The sequence below is a fragment of the Balaenoptera musculus genome, chromosome 5, assembly GCF_009873245.2.
Source record: "Balaenoptera musculus isolate JJ_BM4_2016_0621 chromosome 5, mBalMus1.pri.v3, whole genome shotgun sequence".
In the NCBI taxonomy this organism is placed as follows: domain Eukaryota; kingdom Metazoa; phylum Chordata; class Mammalia; order Artiodactyla; family Balaenopteridae; genus Balaenoptera; species Balaenoptera musculus.
Genome location: NC_045789.1, coordinates 3428498 through 3448411, shown reverse-complemented (window position 1 = coordinate 3448411; position 19914 = coordinate 3428498). Strand labels below are relative to the sequence as shown.

Sequence of the window (19914 nt, the reverse complement as noted above, 5' to 3'; positions counted from 1 at the left end):
GGTAATAAAAATAATGCAAGAAAAATAATTCAGTGATCGACTCTTAATAATCTCTTCCTTTTGTCACACCCAAGACTTTATTAAGAAAAGCTTAGTATGGAAGCATAATTCTGAAGTTTTCCCCTACAATTTTATTCAAGAAACGGTCATCAACCTAGTACACCTACGGTCAAATTAATAAAATATTTACAGTCCGGGGAAACATTTCCATTGTAACCACTCCATTTAAAATTCTGGTAACTGGTAACAGCAGAGGCAAATGCATTTAGACTGTAGTTCGACTTCCTAAAACAAACATACAACATACTACATGTCTGTGTGAAGCATAAACATTAACATTTTATGTCCATGTGTGCACATATAATATACACACATATATTTACCTTTAAGATTCTATCAATGAACAATCACAGAACTCCTCAGAATATATGAAAATGAAGCAAATGACAAGGAAAACACCTTCCTACCTGGTAGATATCAGAAAGACTGCTGCTTCCAGAATCACTGGTGATGCTACATCCTGAGTGGCTGGAGGAGACGTGAGTCACCTGTGGGTGGAGACTGTCAGTGAGGTGTAGCTTTGTGAAATCTGCAGGAAGCTGGGGAAGGATCAGGAGAAACTAAGTTACAACTGGAACCAACAACTCCAAGAAGGCATCTACAAATTGTGTTACACTCTACTCCACGCCAGGAAAGGTCCTTCATTTTTTAAATTCACCATGAATAAATACTGTCCTATTTACCAAAAATCACAAAATAAATTTGTAAAGTTTATGGGCATTCAATGAGCCTTAAATCATACTAAATTCAATGCTTAAATAGGTGGGTTTGGCGGTTAAGGTTAACCTGGTGAGCACTGAATCCAATGAGCTACAACTTTCAAATTATACACCAAGGGGCAAATTAGTCTCCTACTATTTGTTAGCCAGCAAAATGCAACTTTGTGGCGAGAGACAGCTCAAATAAGAAAACAGATTTGAGGTTCATGTATGCCCAAATGATGTTTAAAGGTTAAAAAGATGAGCATCTTAGAACAGACAAAGTGTACTGTTATACAAGTAACTACACAGGCACTACGGAGAAAACAGGAAAGTGTGCTCTCGGAGGACGCGGAGTCGAGAAGGTTATGAACAGCATTTACCTATCACAGACACACAGGTACTACTTGGTCACGTTTAAACTCCAAATAAAAATTGCGTCTATTGAACAGATTCCCTCAGCAAGTGCTCCTATCACCCCCCATACAGCAGAGAAAATGCACTGAAAAAGGAAACATTCACCCAGTCAACAAATATTTACTGAGCCCTCTTCCTCTTACTGTGCGCTAGTTAGTGAATGAGATGCTAGGAAAACGCTGCCCTTAAAATCTTACACTCGTTAAGTTATTAGCAATTCTTTTGAATTCAAAAAGGGCACCATGTATCTGTAGCATCACACTTAGACACTACTGGCCAATAATAAACCTGACATTTCAAAATATATGCTAACTGACACCCTGCACGCTGATAATATCTTTCTTTCCTGCTGGCACATTGATCCTATTTGGCTGTTGAAGAATAAAGAATAAAGACTAACTGTTAAAATCAAACTTAAGTTAAGACCTTGCCTTGGCAATATTCCCTTCTCTCCTGTGACCCTCATCCCTCCTCCCCTTCCAAAACCAAGATGCCACTTCACAGTTTAGAGTAAGTCCCACAGGGGAGCTGATGCAGGCTCTTGACACCCACAACCATTCAGACCTGACTCGATAAACAGATTATGACACTTAACAGTACTTAACACACGGATGGACTTGGAAGGCACTGTGCTAAGTGAAGTCAGTCAGACAGAGAAGGACAAATGCAGTATGACATCCCCTACATGTGGAATCTAAAAAAGTATAACAAACTAGTGAATACAACAAAAAAGAAGCAGACACACAGACAGAGAGAACAACTAGTAAACTAGTGGTTACCAGTGGGGGGTAGAGGAGAGGGAGGTACAAACTACTGGGTATGGGATAGGCTCAAGGATGTATTGTACAATGTGGGGAATATAGCCTATATTTTGTAATAACTGTAAATGGAAAGCAACCTTTAAATTGCATAAGAAATAAAAAAAAATTAAATTAAAAAAATTTAAAAAGTAAAATTATACCCCTTCAGAAAAAAAACCATTTAATATAGTCTGCATAGAAATAATATTTTTAACGTGATGGGAGACACAAAGAAAAGATTTAAACATAAATTTATTAGGGGGCATATAAACAGATGCTAAATAAACAGATAAAAAGACATATGTTGGACAAGCTCAGAGAAGTGAGATGTTTATTCAAATGTGTGAAATCATTGCAAGAACGATGTCTATCTCACTAGGAATGTTTTTTTAACTGATAACTGAAGATGTTCTGAAATAGATAAAACTGGGAAAATAACAATTTCCCTGCAAGGAATAGATAGGCGAAAACCCCCAAATTTGAGAATTTATATATTTGATTCACAATGTAGAAGAGCGAAGTATTTGCAGGATTCCTCAGGAACAGTTTGAAGACAAAAGTTTGCCAAGCTGTATTTTACTTGTAGCTGAGTGATACACATCAGATATTAAAACAATGTGCTCAAAGCCAGGATAAACACCCTTCCTCATCTTGGCTACGTTTTGTTTAATGCAGTCACTCCCCACAAAAGGCAACTGAAGAACCAAGACTCAGAAGCTCAGCGACTTTAAAAGGCATCAGTCGATACATGCAACTACAGAACAATAAACTGATTTCTACTGATTGCCTTTTCTAGAGATGACTCAGGTTGACATGTGCCACATAGAGTGATTTTTAAAAATTCACTTGAAAATGTCAAATGAAGATGTATCCATCTGATGAATGTTTACTCACCAGACAGTTATTTACTCAAGTCTCGCAGGACACTGTCCATCAGCTGGTCGTCTTTCCTGACTAAGCGCACTGTGGGGAAAGCACAGGAGACTTCGAGCTCTAAAGCTCTAAACAGATTGTGTAGTGTGAACAGACACTGCACAATCTATTCATTCATCTACGCTCACTCAGACCCACAAAGAGCGGAATTATGTGGCTTTGTCAGGCTAAGAACCAGAAAGTCTGTGTGTAAAGCGAAAAGAAGAAACACTTTCATTCGTAAGAATTCAATTCTACTTTATAAATACTTATTAAGTATCTGCTATGTCAGACACTCTGTCAGGGACAGGAAATATCAAGGTGAATAAGACACCCCCAATTCCAAATGTAAATTCTACTACCCAAAGTGTCACTGTACTAGGTGTCATGCACAATAGAAAAATAAGTCAAACATTGTTTGTTTGTTTTTGGCCACGCTGCACAGCTTGCAGGATCTTAAGCTCCGGGACCAGGGATCGAACCCCGGTCCCCTGCAGTGGAAGCGTGGAGTCCTAACCACTGGACCGCCAGGGAACTCCCTCAAACATAGTTTTTTAAACATGGCTTTTTATCTCCCCACCACCACTTGTGTTCTTTGCAGACAATGAAATGATGTTAAAGTTAATGCATATAAAATTCAGTATTAGCTAAATAGCTCTTTGTATGAGAACAGACGCCATGCTTGAGAAAGCTTCGCATTTTTCCCCATAGATGGGGATGAGAATCCCATGATTAAACGCTATCAACAGGCCACGTCGGCCACGGTCGTGGAACGGGAGGGGTGTGGAGCTTGTCTGCCGCGAGAGGAGAGAGCCTGAAACGCACGGGTGCGGCCCAGCCTCACACTCTACAGACTGGAGACCTGAGCCCAGGCCTAAGGGAAGCGGCTCTTTCAGAGGGAAAGGAACCAGCCGGGAACTGGGAGTCAGGGTGCAAACACAGGCACAGGCACCGCGTTCAACCTCAGGGCAAAAGGGTAACGCGGAACGCTGGGAGGCAGCAACTCACTGTCTGAGCAAAACATACCAAAGCAGGGGGCCACACGCCAAGGACAAAAGACTCACTTGTCCCAGCGTTTCTACGCTTGATCCAGGGCCCTTTTAAATTACTATCACTATGCTGTTTAATCAGACTTCAGATTAAATGGAGCTGGGAATTATCTTGCGGCTCTAGCCACCACTTATAACAGAAATTCTGCTCAACAATAAGAAAATTTTTTGAAGCTGGGGCTATACGCAGTAGTTACCTGAATAAAATTAAATAATAATTAAATAAATTAAAGGGGAAATTAATATATTTTATACATTTTGATCTTAATGCCAATATATTCAATATTTAACAGCAATTCATTACAAACACAATTCAAGGAAATCTCTTATATTTTTCTTTTTGTCATTTAAATGCTTTTATTTTCATATTTGATTGTATGAATATATTACCGCTCACATTTTTCCTGGATCAAGCAATCTATATTCCTACAAATAGGGCACTTGTGAACCACAATTGTAATAAACTAGTGTCAGGCAAATGACTGAATCATAGTTTCACCAGAAACACTATTAATTACATAAGAAACAACAATGGTAATACGTATTTAAATCAGATTCTTAAATGCGTAAAGTAAGCATAAACAATATTAATCATAGTTTTGTAAAATCTGGGTATCAATTAAATGATAGCTTGTTTTGTTTTCTGTTTTGGGAGAAACAGGGGTGCTCTAACAATTAGGTTTAAGTAAGAAGTACTAGAGAAGACTTAAGGCTCATATATGAACAGGCATTTGATAGCCTTTGATTTATTAATTAATCTAATGATTGGCATTTATAAAAGTACCAGCTAATAAATGAACTCTGTTTTGAACATAAATTCAGTGAGTAAGGATGCCTTGAAACCTCTGACACCGCTAAATAAATACTTTGCTGAACTGGTAAAATTCCTCAAAGTGGTGCTAACATAGTAGAGACTAGGGCATTTCCCTTCTTCCCCTTCCTTCTCTCCCCCAAAAAACTTCTTAAGTTTATGTTTTCCAACTCTACAAGAAAGGGCTGGTGTATCACTGGTTACGTAATGGAAACATAGTAGAGCTGTATGTTCCATGATACATTAGCGTCACAGGACTGCTGAGAAACCCAACAGTTCAAAACTAAACAGAACAAAAAAACACTGCCACGCTCAGCTGAAATTTATCTCACTAAAAATTTCCCAACTAACCCCAGAATCACTTTTATTTCAAGCAATAGCTACAACAGAACACACAAGGTTTGGGGTAATGGTTACAATCTATCCAGTCGTCCCTGGCAGTTCACCTTGAGTAACAACAGTCCTAAGGTAAATTAAGTATCACGCTTAGTGACTGAACACCGGCTTCATGCTAGGATGCAACACTAAGAATTGACCCAAACGAGTGCTGTTTTCCCCAGATCACCCCTGGAGTTCTCTGAGCGCTTTCCACGCTCATATTTTCAGGCTCTGAGGGGAGGAGCTGATACATCCCTGGACACATTTCCCATTTTTTCCTGAGGTGTCAGTGAAAATACAGTCTCCTACATTTTCCATTCACTCATCATTTACTGAAAACCTGTGTCGTGAGGACTGAGTGAATGATTGGGTATAAAGCACTCAGAGGAGAGCCTGGCACCCAGAACCAGACAGAAGGGTGTCGGCCGTCAACTACCCCGTGCAGACTCGAGGAGGACACAGGGTCCCCCAGCTCTGGGCTCCTGCAGCTGGGGTCTAGTCTGGATGTCAGCAGGGACTGAGCCGCTCTCAGAAGGGGCCTTGGGGGGCCAGTCATCACCCAGCTCCAAACACTGTTCCTTCACCCACGGCAGGACTAAGGCTGTACTTTAAAACAAGTCATATTTTCTCTCTGTGTACACACACACACACACACAGCTTTTCTTTTACTAAAACTGATCTTTTCTACTACGACGAGTTCCGACACGCTCTGACCTATTTCTACATACAGCTTGCATAGGCAAGAATATTATTTGGTAGCTCACTTTAAAGATCACTTTATACTAGGGTCAACTTTTATTTCTCTACCCCATAATATTTCTTTAGGAACACCAGAAAAAGTAAGCATTTGGACTCTTGAATATTATTCATCAGAAATCATTTTTACTTCTCTCATATCCCATCAAGACGTGCTCAAGACCCAGGACTCATCCTTGAAATAACACTTCATCCATCAGTAGTCCACAAAGCAAAGAGAAAGATTTCTGCACAGTATACAATTTCTTTTGTTTGTAAATATACATAAAGGCAAGAAACAAAGCTTTCCCCAAAGGGTCAGGAGATAATAATTTAATAAACTGATAGATTTAATAATATTCCTCATCAAAATACATGTAGACATTTTTAAATGTTGGTATGACTATGCTTTAAAGGAACAGTTCAACAAAACTTTGCTTTATATTTACTGGAGAAACCTGCCAAAAGATTAGCAATTTGTACAAACTTAATATTCTCCCAGCTTCCTGGCAGGCTCAAAAGACATGTCTCATTTTACATATCAAGTTATCTTCTGTTCAACTTCCTACTAAGTCAAGCAACCCTGAGCAAGTTGATTAACTTCTGTGCACCTTAGTTTCCTCTGTAAAATGAATATAACATTGTCCAGTGACTAAATGAAATAACTTGTAGAATCCACCTGCAGCTGTCTCTCTCCCTTTCCATTCCCTCTGCCATTTTTTCCGTCTTAGGTCAGATAGTTTCCAAATTCAATGGGGGAAAAAAAAAAACTAACTTATTTTTGACACTCTCATACCTAACACCACCATTACAGTACTTTACTTATATATATTTCCCCCCAAAGTCTACATATTATATTTTATTTTTTAAAGATTTTTTGATGTGGCCCATTCTTAAAGTCTTTATTGAATTTGTTACAATACTGCTTCCGTTTCAGGTTTGGGTTTTTCGGCCCCAAGGCATGTGGCATCTTAGCTCCCCGACCAGGGACAGAACCCTCACCCCTTGCATTGGAAGGGGAAGCCTCAACCACTGGACAGGCAGGCAAGTCCCTACCGCTTACATTTTAAATAAATCATATATTTATATGGAAGAGCTCACTGCTTAGACTACTGTACCAAAGTTTGCAAAATAAATAACCTCATTGTCATGGTAGGCTTACGGTCCAATTGCCGTCTTTTATAAACATTCAAATTTTCATAGCTGAGAATTCTCGCAAAGTGGTAGCGCCTTGGGGAATCTGTGCTTTTGTGTGAATAGCCTCGTTACGTTTGACTGCAAAAGCCTCCACAATAGTCGTGCATGTATTTGGCCAGGACACAAGCTGCGTGATTCTTGCCATCCTAGAGGGCCGTTTGAACAAACGCCTCTTGCGGGGAGGGGAGGGAGTGCTGCAAGTGCGGTCATGCTTTGTTCCAAAAGTTCCTTGCTACTTTCCTACCTTAAAATAATGTTTTGGAGCGAGGCGTAACAGAGAGGATTGGATGTTAAGATATAGTTTGTACACATTAAAATGTCACCTTTCTGTCCAAACATAAACCTTTATATGTTAGAAATAGCTCCTGAAATGTGGTGGTGACCCAGCCCTCTCCCCAGGGCAGAAAGGCTACCCACGTGTTTTTTAGGGTTGGTAACCTATGGATGAATCATAAACTTCCTTGGCTACAGTTGCATGAATTACAATCTAAAATTTAATCCCTACATTTATGAAATAAGGATAAACGGAACACAAACAGAACAACTCGGACCCCTGTTGAGGAAAATAAATAAGCAAAACTAGTAAACTGACTGAAAGGCTGTCAGTCACATGATTGAGGTTTTCAAGCAAATACTTTTAAGAAGCCTTTTCTATCGGACATTCATAGCAAGCACTGAATAGGAAACTCGTGTGAACTTCACTTCAAAACAGAAAAGTGGAATCCTTTAGTATGAGGAGAAAGTGTATGATCTAAGTACCATCTATTCCAAAATGTAAGGCTGTGCAAGGCAACGGTAATTATCACCTGTGCACCAGTTTCTATGAGAAGGCAACAGTAAGATCACCTGTGCACCAGTTCTGTTCTTACAAGAATCTCAGGAAGTAGGTTATTATTATGACTATTTTAGATAAGAGGAACTAAGACACAGAAAAGTTAAGCGATTTGCACCAAGATCACACAGTGAAAAGGTGGCAGAGAGAGATTCCCGGCTGCCTGGTCCTCTACTGAATACACTTAAGCGTTGAACTTTACTGCATTTATGGACTTATTGGTTGACTTGAAAACTCTCATGAATACTGATGAAACTGAAATGTCTGCTTATATCAATTTATTAATGTAGTTTCTTGTACAGATTTCAAAATCATATAGAAAAACAGTCATTTAAAACAATTTCTCACTCTTTCATAAAACAAATTTATTAAAACTTTACATCTGCATCTCCAATATCAACGATTTTGACATCACACTGCCACTTTTTGAGTCATCCAATAGAGTTTTCATTCCTTCTAAATTGTTTGAGATACACCACTTTTTGCATCTCTTTGTGATATACTGTGCAACATTAGTGAGGTTGATTTTTCATTTGTCTTGTAGGTTCTTTACAAAATCATTTACTATTTATAAGCTAACCTTTAAAATGTTATGGTAATAACCAGTATTTGCAATTCTGAGATCACATATCCAAGAATCATTATTAAATCTGTGTAAAACAGAAAACTTCTTTAACTCCCTTATCCCATGTTCCACCATATGACCCTTACAACATTCCAAGCTAGCATTGTTTGAGGTCATTACTGCCTTATGTTCCTTACTGAAGAGTACTTTTTTGTTTAAAAAAAAAAAAAAGGTAAAATGAATTGAGAGAGAACCTCATAATGTAAGAGACAAAAGCAACTCCTTCTCTGGTAGTTAACTCTTGCAGAACGAAATCTTGCCGGATATATTATACAATACCCCTAACATCTGAAATCAGAGAAAAAGTATGTGGGTGCAGGCACACACACAAATAAGCTAGTCAACTAATTTCACCACCTTAAAGAAAGACACCTGGCACAGTGAGAATAGTTCTATACTAAATATCAGAACCACTAAAAGTTTGTCCTCTGAAAGACAGCTGTAGTTTTTCAAAATGAAAATGTTTATCTGGGACCTAAAATAAAACAAACTATATAATCTTCCACAGAAATACCGGGGTAGTTAATTAACATGTATATATCACCAAAGGAAATGTCCTGTTGTCTGTTAAAAAACACAGTTTTATGACAGTTTTCAAGTGACAGCCACTCCATTCTCACTCCAAACACACACACACACACACACACCCATATAATCCCTTTTCCTTTTCAGTTTATTTGCAGCTATCAATAACCAGTGATCTGAAAAGCACACCTTTCTCTGAGGAATTTCAAAAAAAATGTCTAGATCACTTAGTCCAAGATATTTTCAATAAAATACACGGCAAATTTTGGCACTGAGTCAGGTAACTGAAAAGTCACCTTCTTGGTAGCACTTCAACTACAGAAGTCCTAACCCTATGTGCATATTCTCCTCATGTTAGGAATAATTCCCCCATTATCTGGGGCACATGTGCTACTTAATGAGCAACGTGAATATTTGACGCCTGTTTGTTCTAATACTTATTATAAAGAGCCCAGATACTGCACTTAATGGACGAAGAAACAGAAGCTCAAACAGCTCAAGTGACCTGTCCAAAGCTCCCAGGTACATGGCTCCAAAATCTATACCCATTTCACTCTGCATCTGGACTCTAGAAACTTGTTATTTGGGGCCATATTCTAACCCAATTGTGACACCCATCTTCTCCCTTATTTAAACAGGAAATATCCTAAGAAATTTTAATATCACCATAGCTTCATTGTCTAATACAAAAACCAACCCAATAAATACATTTTTTAGCAAAATTGGTGATTATCCATATAGTAATACTGATCATATTCTACAGTTACTAAAACTTGAGTTCTCGTGTTTTCCAGGACCACGTGGGATCGGTGCTCTGGAAGTGGAGACCCCTGGAGATGGAGGGGAGCCGCTCGCGATACGAGAAGGCAGTTTCTAGGACCAATTGGACAACAACCCTGATGAGCTCCAGAGGGACTGTGGGCAGTTATCCCAGCTGTAAAAATGCTCAAGGGAGCGTGGAGTCAGGGAAACGAGCGTTTAAAGCCAAGGAGAAAAGATTCTTATGGGATCCATGGATGATCTTAAGCTGCCTTCTTTTTGAACAAAAATAAATAGTTGGTTTGGCAAGAAAGCCTCGCTCAGAATTAAAGACATTACCCCACAAGTAACATTTAACTCTTTAAAAAGAAGTTATAAAAGCCACGTGACATCCAAATGCAAGTGCACTTAGGTCTCTCTACAATAAAATGCCAAAAAATGGCTGAGACTGGCGAGCTATTCACCAATGTCCTCCTCTTCCAGGGAGTACGGCTGGATTGCATTTCCCAACTTCCCTTGCGGTCACATAGGTGCCCATACAACTGACTTCACGCCTTCAGGGTATGAACAGACAGAAGTGATGGATGCTGTGCCCACACCCTCCTTATATGCATCTTCTACAGACCCGCCGAGACCTTCCCCTTGCATCAAGAGTCTCTGTGGAAGACAACAGAAGCTTTGCGCCGAAGGTTAGACAACTGAGCCATAAAGTGGAGGGGCCTGGATCCCCGGATCCCTGCTTAGAGGAAAACTGTCCACTAGGTGATCCAGAGTACTTGTTTCAGATCTTATGCAAAAGAGAATAAACTTCTATTGTATTTGAACCATTGTATTTTGCTTGGTTTGATACAATGGCTAGCATTATCTTAACTCATACAAATACAAATATGATGATACTTTTTTGTGACCTGTCTGCAAAAAATCTTCCACGGTGAAATTCTCAATTCCTTAAGGAGAAGCTAGGGCTCTGATGACACCCTGACCTCACAGTGCTGTGTGCAATTTGGATAAAATCAACATTAGAGCTCCTTTAGTCAGTCAAACACATTTATTAAAAACCCACTTTATGCCAGTATGCCAGGCGCTGCTCCCAGTTTTCTAAGACAGCAGCAAGTAAGATAAACTCCCTGCTCTCATGGATCTTACAACTAGCAGGCAAGATAAACAATAAAAGATTAACGAAGAAAATTCTCAAATAGTGGTAAGTGCTGCATTCAGCAAAGATTAAAAGAGACTGATGTGACAGAAGGGTGACTGGGGGGACTTCCCTGGTGGTCCAGGGGCAAAGAATCTGCCTTAGAATGCAGGGGACACGGGTTCGATCCCTGGTCAGGGAACTAAGATCCCACATGCCGCAGGGCAACTAAGCCCGCGTGCCACAACTACTGAGCTCGAGTGCCTCCACTAGAGCCCACATGCTGCAAACTACAGAGCCCACGCACTCTGGAATCCGCACGCCACATCTACAGAGCCCACGCGTCCTAGAGCCTGCGCACCACAACTAGAGACAGAAAACCTGCACGCCACAACTAGAGAGATGCCCGCGCACCACAAAGAAGAGCCCATGCGCCACAACGAAAGATCCCACACGCCTCCACAAAGATCCCATGTGCTGCAGCTAAGATCCAATGCAGCCAAAAATAAATAAAATAAGTAATAAATAAATCTTTAAAAATAAAAAAAGGGATAGCCAAGAAAGACTGAAGATGTGACAATGTGATGAGAAAACTGGTTTTTATATTCTCAGTTATTTCCTAAAGGGATAGTTCTAATCATACCACTTTATTAGATATATATACCATTTTACTAGGTATATATATATATATACACGCACACATACACCTTATAGATCTATATCTTATACACATAGACATACATACAAGTATATATACATACATACTTTATCTATTAACACATACTTATATTTCATATATTTATAAAGTATATGTTATGTTTATATTTGTCTTTGTGTAAAATTGAGAGAAGTCTAGTATATCCCTAAGCCAAAGGAATCCAATTACTAAACATTTTATGAAAAATTATTGGGCTCTTTATGCAACTTCAAAACAAAATCAACTAAGTATCATAGTACCTTAGGAATCAAAGACAGTATAAAATAGATTCGGATTTGTTCACTGCCCTATGAGTTGGAGAGCACTTAGTCAAATTTCAAGATGCAAAATATTACACAATGAGAATATAAGGTTTCCAAAATAATTATTTGTCCTCCAAAAGTACCGCTTAATAGGTTCAAGGGAAAATTAAGTCTAGAAGCCACCTACTCTGTCAATTGATTTTGAGTACAGTACTCAAAAATTTATTGAATAGACTGATTGCTCAGGAAAAAAACACTTCTATTGAAACGTAAGCTATACTCTTTCGAAAAATAGGAATTCATGAAACTTTTATTTCCCTAGGAAGAAATTTCGATGTACTCAAAATCCCAGATTCCAGAGAATCCTTTAATTCCTAGCATTTGTGTGCAGGTGTAGGAAGTTGGGGGTTGGAAGGGAAGACCATCAACCATAAGAACATGTCACACAGAGATAAGTAATTTGAAAATTAATAAAGCAGGACACGGGATACAGAGGGTAGGAGGTCTCACTGCTAAGGTGTCCTCTGAGCAAAGACCTCAGTGGAGTGAAAGCCTGCACCCTGCAGGTACACATGGGGAAACAGGTGTCCCGCGTACAAGGCCATCAAGGGCACAAGCCAAAGGCACGGTGGCCTTGGCGTGTTTTAGGAACAGCTAGGAAGTCAGCATCAGCCCTGAGAAGACCAGAGGGAATTAGAGCAGAGAGAGACTCCACGGTGAAATCACGTGGGAAAGCTGTGGGACCGATGTTGGATCTCATCCTGAGCGGGATGGAAAGATCGGGGGTTCTTAGCACCCACAATACATTCGTCACGAATTTAAAACATTTTCCTAAAATGGTTAATGCAGATATATATTACCTTTTGGAGAAATATTCAATAGCAATTCCACATAACTTGAATAAAAGATGTTTATTACAACTTGTACCAAGAGGCCACTGACAAACAAGGACCTCGTAGCCCATCTTACTTGATGTCCCATGGGCAGTGACTCAACTGTGAAGCCATGTCTGTTCTAAGTCATGGTTTCTGGGTACACTGGCTATACAACTTTATTTACTGAAAAATCCCACCCTGTTCCTCTTATATCTGTGTGAGACACACACACACACACACACACACACACACACACGAGACTACCTAGATTTCAAATGACACCTCAGATTCTACCGTTAATGGTTCCATTTCTAGATTTCACTCAAACACAACCACAACTGCCGCTTTTCCAGTGATGAGTATTACAACTTAGCTAGACAATAATCTTTAAATCAAAAAATAATTATACGTTATCCCTCTTCAGTTACTCACACAAAACAGTGGGCATTAATTTTATGTGTCTAGAATATCAGCTTTTCCTTTTACTTCAGTGATAAACATATGCATTTTGGCATTTATTTCCAAGGACTTCAGTGATAAGACATCTAATTTAACATCTATTTTCAAGGGCTTTGTGTGTCAACCCAGGCACACCAGATAATTTCATTGCTTTAGCTCTGTCTAGAGGGCACTGGGGGAGAATTAACTGAACATTTGTGGTGCATTACTCATTGCCCAGGGCCATCAAAAATATATCCCGCATAAACTGCATAAAGGCTAATAGATTTTTCTTTTCCTCCGTCTTTCCTTTTTTGCTTGCTTGCTTGTTTGTTTACACTGGTAAACCTCAGACACCATATCACCTGGTGAAGAGTCTGAATGACCAGGACACAGTTGAGCGTGTGTGACCTCCTAAGGCGACTCCTTTTTAATACCCTCACTTCCGTCAATGTGCCAGCACTTCTCGTGACCTTCTCGTCATCGCCAAGGATTTATTTACATAATCAATGGAGCAACTGACTTAGGAAGCACATTCCTCCTAAACAAAGACCAACATCTAGTATTGTAAGAAGCTTTTACTTTCCTTAAACTTCAACTGCTTTCTCTGAACTTTTAAGCACGTATGTGTATGCATATTAATTTATTAGTCCCAAGTTTAAATCAGGGAAACAGAATCACATTAATCAAGATACACTTAGGGAATCTTGTAACGGGTTTCATATAACCTGTGGTGTCATCAGTGCATGCATGTGCGTGTGTGCACACACACGCGTTAACAACCTGAAAATGTCCTCTACTATAAACAGTTTAACTTCCGCAGCCTATATAAGTTACAAAGCCTCGATTCACCTTCAGCAGAAACAAGAACTTAGAAAATTAGCCACGTGCCCACTGTACGCGAGACCCTCTGATGGGGATTTACATACATTCTCCTACTTCATCTAATGCCACTGCACCACCATCGTCCTGTCTTGCTTCCTGCAACAATCTCGTTTCCCTTGTATTTCTTCTCCACGTTGCAGCTCAGTGAACTTCTAGAAGAGGACACAAAAACTCGCACCTGATCACGCCAATCCCCGGCCAGGAGCCTGTCGGGGGCCCTCTCTGCCGCAGGGGCAGGTTCACACCTCCGACCACTGCACGCACCTCTTCTCCTTGTGATCGCTGCACACCCCTCTCGGTTCCTCATTCTCAAGCCACACCCTGTCTCTCTCTCTCCTCTGCCTCTGCTATTACTTCCTCCTAGCAGGGCGCCCCTGGGCTGCCTAATTCCTGAGCTCCCCTCCTGGGGGTGACACGTTGTCGTCAGAGGTTCCTGTGTCACCCAGAGCTCAGCGGCCCCTTACAGCAGCTGCTGCTCTAACCATCCCAGCCTTCCCGGAGTTAAGTCCAACAGGGAGCACGGCTGCCTTTCCTTCACCCTTTCCCTTGCCTCAAAGGGCCTGAAATACAGTCTGTGCTGTACAGACACACAAATCACTGAACGATTAACCCGAGTTTAGAGCTGAGGATACTGAGGCCGAGAGAAAATGAATTAGGGTGGCCTCTCCTGTCCCAATTCAACAGTCGCTCCTTTCTGCCAGCAATTACAGGTAAGATTGCCGTAATAAAGCGAAATGACAAGGAATAGAAGAAGGATGAGATTATACTAAACCTAGGCTAACAGTAAGCATAGTTAAGCAATGTATTTAGTTTGGATTTCCTGCAAGTCAGGACAAAACTCCTGGACTCAAAACTTTTTGAGTTCCTGTCTGTATAGATTCCAACAGAGGAGCCTGGCACATGGAGAGTGTCTGAACTCTACTCAGAATTGTAAGATTCACTCATCTACTCAATTATTTAACAAGTATTCACGGACTGACTGCAACGAGCCAGGCAGTTATAGGAGCTCGTTATCCGGCAACGATGGGCACTGGCGAAGCCCTGCTCCCTGGAATTCTTCCTTCTGGAGGCACGAGGCTTCAGGGTGGAAGGTGAAAGAAGGGATAAGTAATGGTAAACAAGTAAAATAAATGTAGATATCATCAGTACTGTATAGAGAATACTAAAGGGGGGGGGGAGTGAGGCAATGCACCGTGATGGCTGGGACTGGGGAGACTACTGTAGACGGGGCACTGGGACGGCTGCTCTGAGAATGTGGTATCTGAGATGAGAGGTGAATAAACACAAAGGATCCAACCAAACGGGATCTGGGGGAGAGCCCGACAGATGGAAGGAATACGGAGGGCAAAGGCCCCGAGGGAGGAAGAACCTGGGGGTGCTCAGGAAACGGATCTAAGTTCAAGCTCAGAGTAGTAGGAACCAATCCTACTACCAAGGAGGCTTGTTAAGGGCAATGGGAAGCCACTGGGCTTTTAAACGGGAAACTAACAGGATCCAGTAACGTTTTCTAAATCATTCTGGCCAGTGAACGGATAAAGAAGATGTGGTACATATATACAATGGAATAGTACTCAGCTATAAAAAAGAACGGAATAATGCCATTTTCAGCAACATGGATGGACCTAGAGACCGTCATACTAAGTGAAGTAAGTAGACGGAGAAAGACAAATACCGTATGATATCACTTATATGTGGAATCTAAAATATGGCACAAATGAACTTATCTACGAAACAGAAACAGACACACAGACTTAGAGAGCAGACTTGTGGTTGCCAAGGGAGAGGCTGGCTGGGGGAGGGAAGTAATGGGAGTTTGGGATTAGCAGATGCAAACTATTATATATATATATATAGGATAAACAACAAGGTCCTACTTACAGCACAGGGAACTATCCTCAATATCCTGTGACAAAGCCTAATGGAAAAGAATAAGAATGTATATATGTGTATGACTGAGTCACTGTGCTGTACAGCAGAGATGGGTATAACACTGTAAATCAACTGTACTTCAATAAAATAAATTTCTAAAGAAAGGTAAATCATTATGTCCAGGTGGTGGGGGGGGGGGAGAAGAGAAACGGGGAGAGAGTCAGGATGGAGTGGGCTGTGCCTTTGGGACCACAGCAAACAAACTTAACAGCTTTCAAAACCTAACCCGGTGATGCTTAGAGGGGCCTCTGCAATCAACTGCTTAACTTTCTCAAAAGATAAAATCCCATCTACGTAAAGTTCCATCAGGGCGATCACCTACGTGTCACTGATTGCTACAACACTTTAGGAATTAGTTCTGGCCTCCTCTAGGTTATGTGGGTACCTGACCAAATTTCCCAGGTACAAGGGGTCAGGTTATAAAAATATTCAACTTATTACAGAGTGGTAGTTTATTAAATATACTAACAAAATGAATACTTATTTTGACCAAGTTCCTAACCAGCGATTAGCATTAGGAGGTCATAAATTATAATATGAAATTGTAGAAACAATACATGGCTATATCCAAGCAGTTTGTGTGACCCAAGAAATCATTTTAATTCCTTGTAGCTTAATTTTCTCACCAGTGTGGAGTAGACATAACAAGGTCTATCCTGCCTGCCTCACAAGGCAGCTCTAAGAACAGACGACCAACGTGAAAGAACTCTAGTAATATAAAGCATTATGCAAATGCAAGTTTTTGTATAGTACAATTATAGACCTGGAAGGATTTTTAGGGATTTATTTAGCATAATCTCCTCATTTCTCAGTTGTGGGAATTGATGTCAAGAAAAATGAACTAGTTATGGCACTGTTAAAACTTGAATCCAGATCTTACTTTCATATAATAAAAAAATTAATTTGAATATTTTCCAAATTTTCTACAATGTAAATTGTAGCATTATTATTTTTAAACAAGTATTCTGAAAAAAAATACTAAAAGGGAAAAGTAACTTGGAGTTCATTACTAATGATCTATTATGTTGCATAAACCAAAATTAATTTTAACCTCAATTCCATGATTTATGTATATTATACAAATGCTCTTAGAAAAGCACGTAACTTTCATAATGTTAGACAGTCGAGGTCCCACCATGTAAAAACACAAGCAAGTACCTTGACCTGGTTTTGGCACTGAATTATATTGAAGGCCTTCAAAGATAGTTTGATCTTTCATATAATCCATATTAATATTCCTTCTAGATAGAATGTCCAAATGCCTAAAACTTCATATCAGCCAAAATTCCTAAACAGCTTATCCCAGAAAGTTTTAGCTGCTTAGGTGAATAATATTTATTTCCATATTTTATGTAAATGTTAAAGAACTACATGACTTATTATAACAAAATGCTGATAGTTAGCAATGTTAATCCTAATTTATCATTAGGATTGCTAATGTAAATATTGCCTTCAGTCTTTAGACCCTATTCAGTTTCATCTAAGTTTATGTAGCCATAGGGGGGAAAATATCTTCTCAAGGGGAAACAATTATCTACTCATTCTGATGTTTGCCCATATCTGCCTTATTGTACTTTTTAGTAATTCATCTCTCACACATTCAGTAAATATGGATTAAATGGCTTTTTCATGGTAAACATATCCTAGACACTCCAGATTAAGTGCTGAATCTCACGGATGAAGTCCCTGCCTTCATGAGGCTTACGTTTCAACGGAGAGACACTTAATAAATAAGCAGTAAAAACATAAACAGCAGCAAGAACAACACAAACATAATAATAAATGCTTGGCAGATACTTTTAAAAACGTGCTGTAACAGAAGTGCCTGCGTGGCTACCCCAGACTGGCCTGGCAGGAGACCCTCCTGCACCTGGGATCGGAGCGTCTAGGAGCCGGCCAGGTGAAGGCCACAGGAGACTGAATTCGGGCAAAAAAGAACAACTTGTGGAAAGACTCCGTGGTTTGGTCCGTTCTATGAACAAAAGGAAGGTTGAGGAGCTGGGGGAAGTGGCTGAGAGAGGAGACCAAGATGAGGCCAGTTCATGCACAGCTTTGCAGGGAGTGCAGATTTTATTCTAAGCACTGGAGAATTTTAAAAGAAATGACATGGTCTGGTTCTGCTTTTTTAAGATAAGGTGGGTTGCTCTGTGAAGAATGGCACAGAGAAGGGCAAGATTAGAAGTCAGGGGGATGCCAGGAGTCAGCGGGAAGCGTCCAAGCGAGAAGATGCTGATAGCTTGGCCCCGGATGCTAACGATGGAGGAAGAGCCGCCAGCAGGAGGGAGGGATAAACAAGACCTGCGGAGGAGCACGGAGTCCGGGCCACCCAAAGGACCAAAGATAATGCGCAGGTCTGCGGTTTTCATCTCTCAGTAAATGGTAACACTAAGGATGGTGAGGGGAGGAAGCCTGGAGAACCATGAGCGTTTGCCGCCTGCTTGGCTGGTTGGGTTTACTTCTTGGGCTGGTGGTTGGGAGAACACCCAGAAGTCATATTTCGGCTGTGTCAAGTCCGAGGTGACAACTCTACTCAATACTCTGTAGTGGCCTATATGGGAAAAGAATCTTTAAAAAAAAAAAAAAGAGTGGATATATGTATTATATGTATAACTGATTCACTCTGCTGTACCCCTGAAACTAACACAATATTGTCAATCAACTCGACTCCAGTAAAAAGTAAAAAAAAAAAAAAAATCCGAGGTGACAACCTCACAGTATCTCGTGGGCAATGGAATATACAGTCTTGAATTTTGATTATAATCAACCAGCGGATGTCTGGTTGGGGGTGGGGGAAACTTCGTAAAAGTTTTCACCTGCTCGTTAAGTGCTTCACACAATACTGTCAATCAACTTGACTCCAATAAAAAGTAAAAAAAAAAAAAAAAAAAATCCGAGGTGACAACCTCACAGTATCTCGTGGGCAATGGAATATACAGTCTTGAATTTTGATTATAATCAACCAGCGGATGTCTGGTTTGGGGGGGAAAACTTTGTAAAAGTTTTCACCTGCTCGTTAAGTGCTTCCAGGTTAATATTAGTACATACAAAAATAATAATAAATGATGATCAAGATGATTATGCTAAAGAGGAAGAGGATATTTTGATCCATCCTGTGGTGAGCTAATGATTCTTGAAATCAGCAATCAGACGGGGTAATAAGAGGTAGAAGGTCTCAAGTTTTCTGTCCCTTTTGAGCTAAGCCATTAAGGTAAAGGTGTTAGATACATACTAGCAAAAACATGACAAAATAGCCCCACAGGAATGTAAAACAAGAATTCAATTATATTTTAAAGTAAAGTTAGCTTCAACATCTAGGATTTTGCTCATAGACTCTTTTAAAGAACTTGAGAAATACCTAGTGGCCTCCTCCAAATGTATAAACCTAATAAAAGTTCAGCTGAGATATGAACTTGGCTAGATGTTTGCCATCTCACTTAATGTGCCTTCGTAAATGAAGTCGGCTCCTTAATGCTTTCGGTTTTATCAACAGGATTAACAAACCTCCTGAGATAGAAAGCTACTTCCTCTCATGGATCAATTCAGAGAACTCACTTGAAGATTAGAGTCAAGAAACACGAAGTAGTAACCAAGACACCAATAACAAAACCTATCAAGCAAACCAGATAAGCCCTAATTTCTCTTGTGTGGCCTCTTGCCTTGCAGGCCATGGTCTTCTCTGTTACTCTCTGACGCATATAAGCTAGATACCTTCCTATCAAAGTAGATATCTGCATATCTTAACATATGAATGAACAAGGCTTATTCTAATGTATTCTACCAATGATGGGAAACTGGGGAATGAGAAATATATTCCAATTATGGAAACGTGGAGAATAAACCAAATATATTCCAATTATGGAAACGTGGAGGTGAAAAATCATCTCTAGTCAATGC

General features: G+C 40.0%; 1 protein-coding gene across 13 annotated transcripts in view; it reads right to left on the bottom strand.

Annotated features, from left to right (window-relative positions):
- The window catches only part of RAPGEF2 (Rap guanine nucleotide exchange factor 2), a 258452-nt gene that overhangs the window by 60779 nt on the left and 177759 nt on the right, over window positions 1-19914 (bottom strand). For 12 of the 13 annotated variants that reach the window (XM_036853002.1, XM_036853003.1, XM_036852999.1 and 9 more), the window contains one exon: window positions 468-599. In XM_036853002.1, the coding sequence (XP_036708897.1) occupies window positions 468-599 (132 nt within the window). Of the gene's footprint in view, window positions 1-467; window positions 600-14269; window positions 14341-19914 lie in introns of those variants that run through there. The other variant, XM_036853010.1, reaches the window with a different exon arrangement.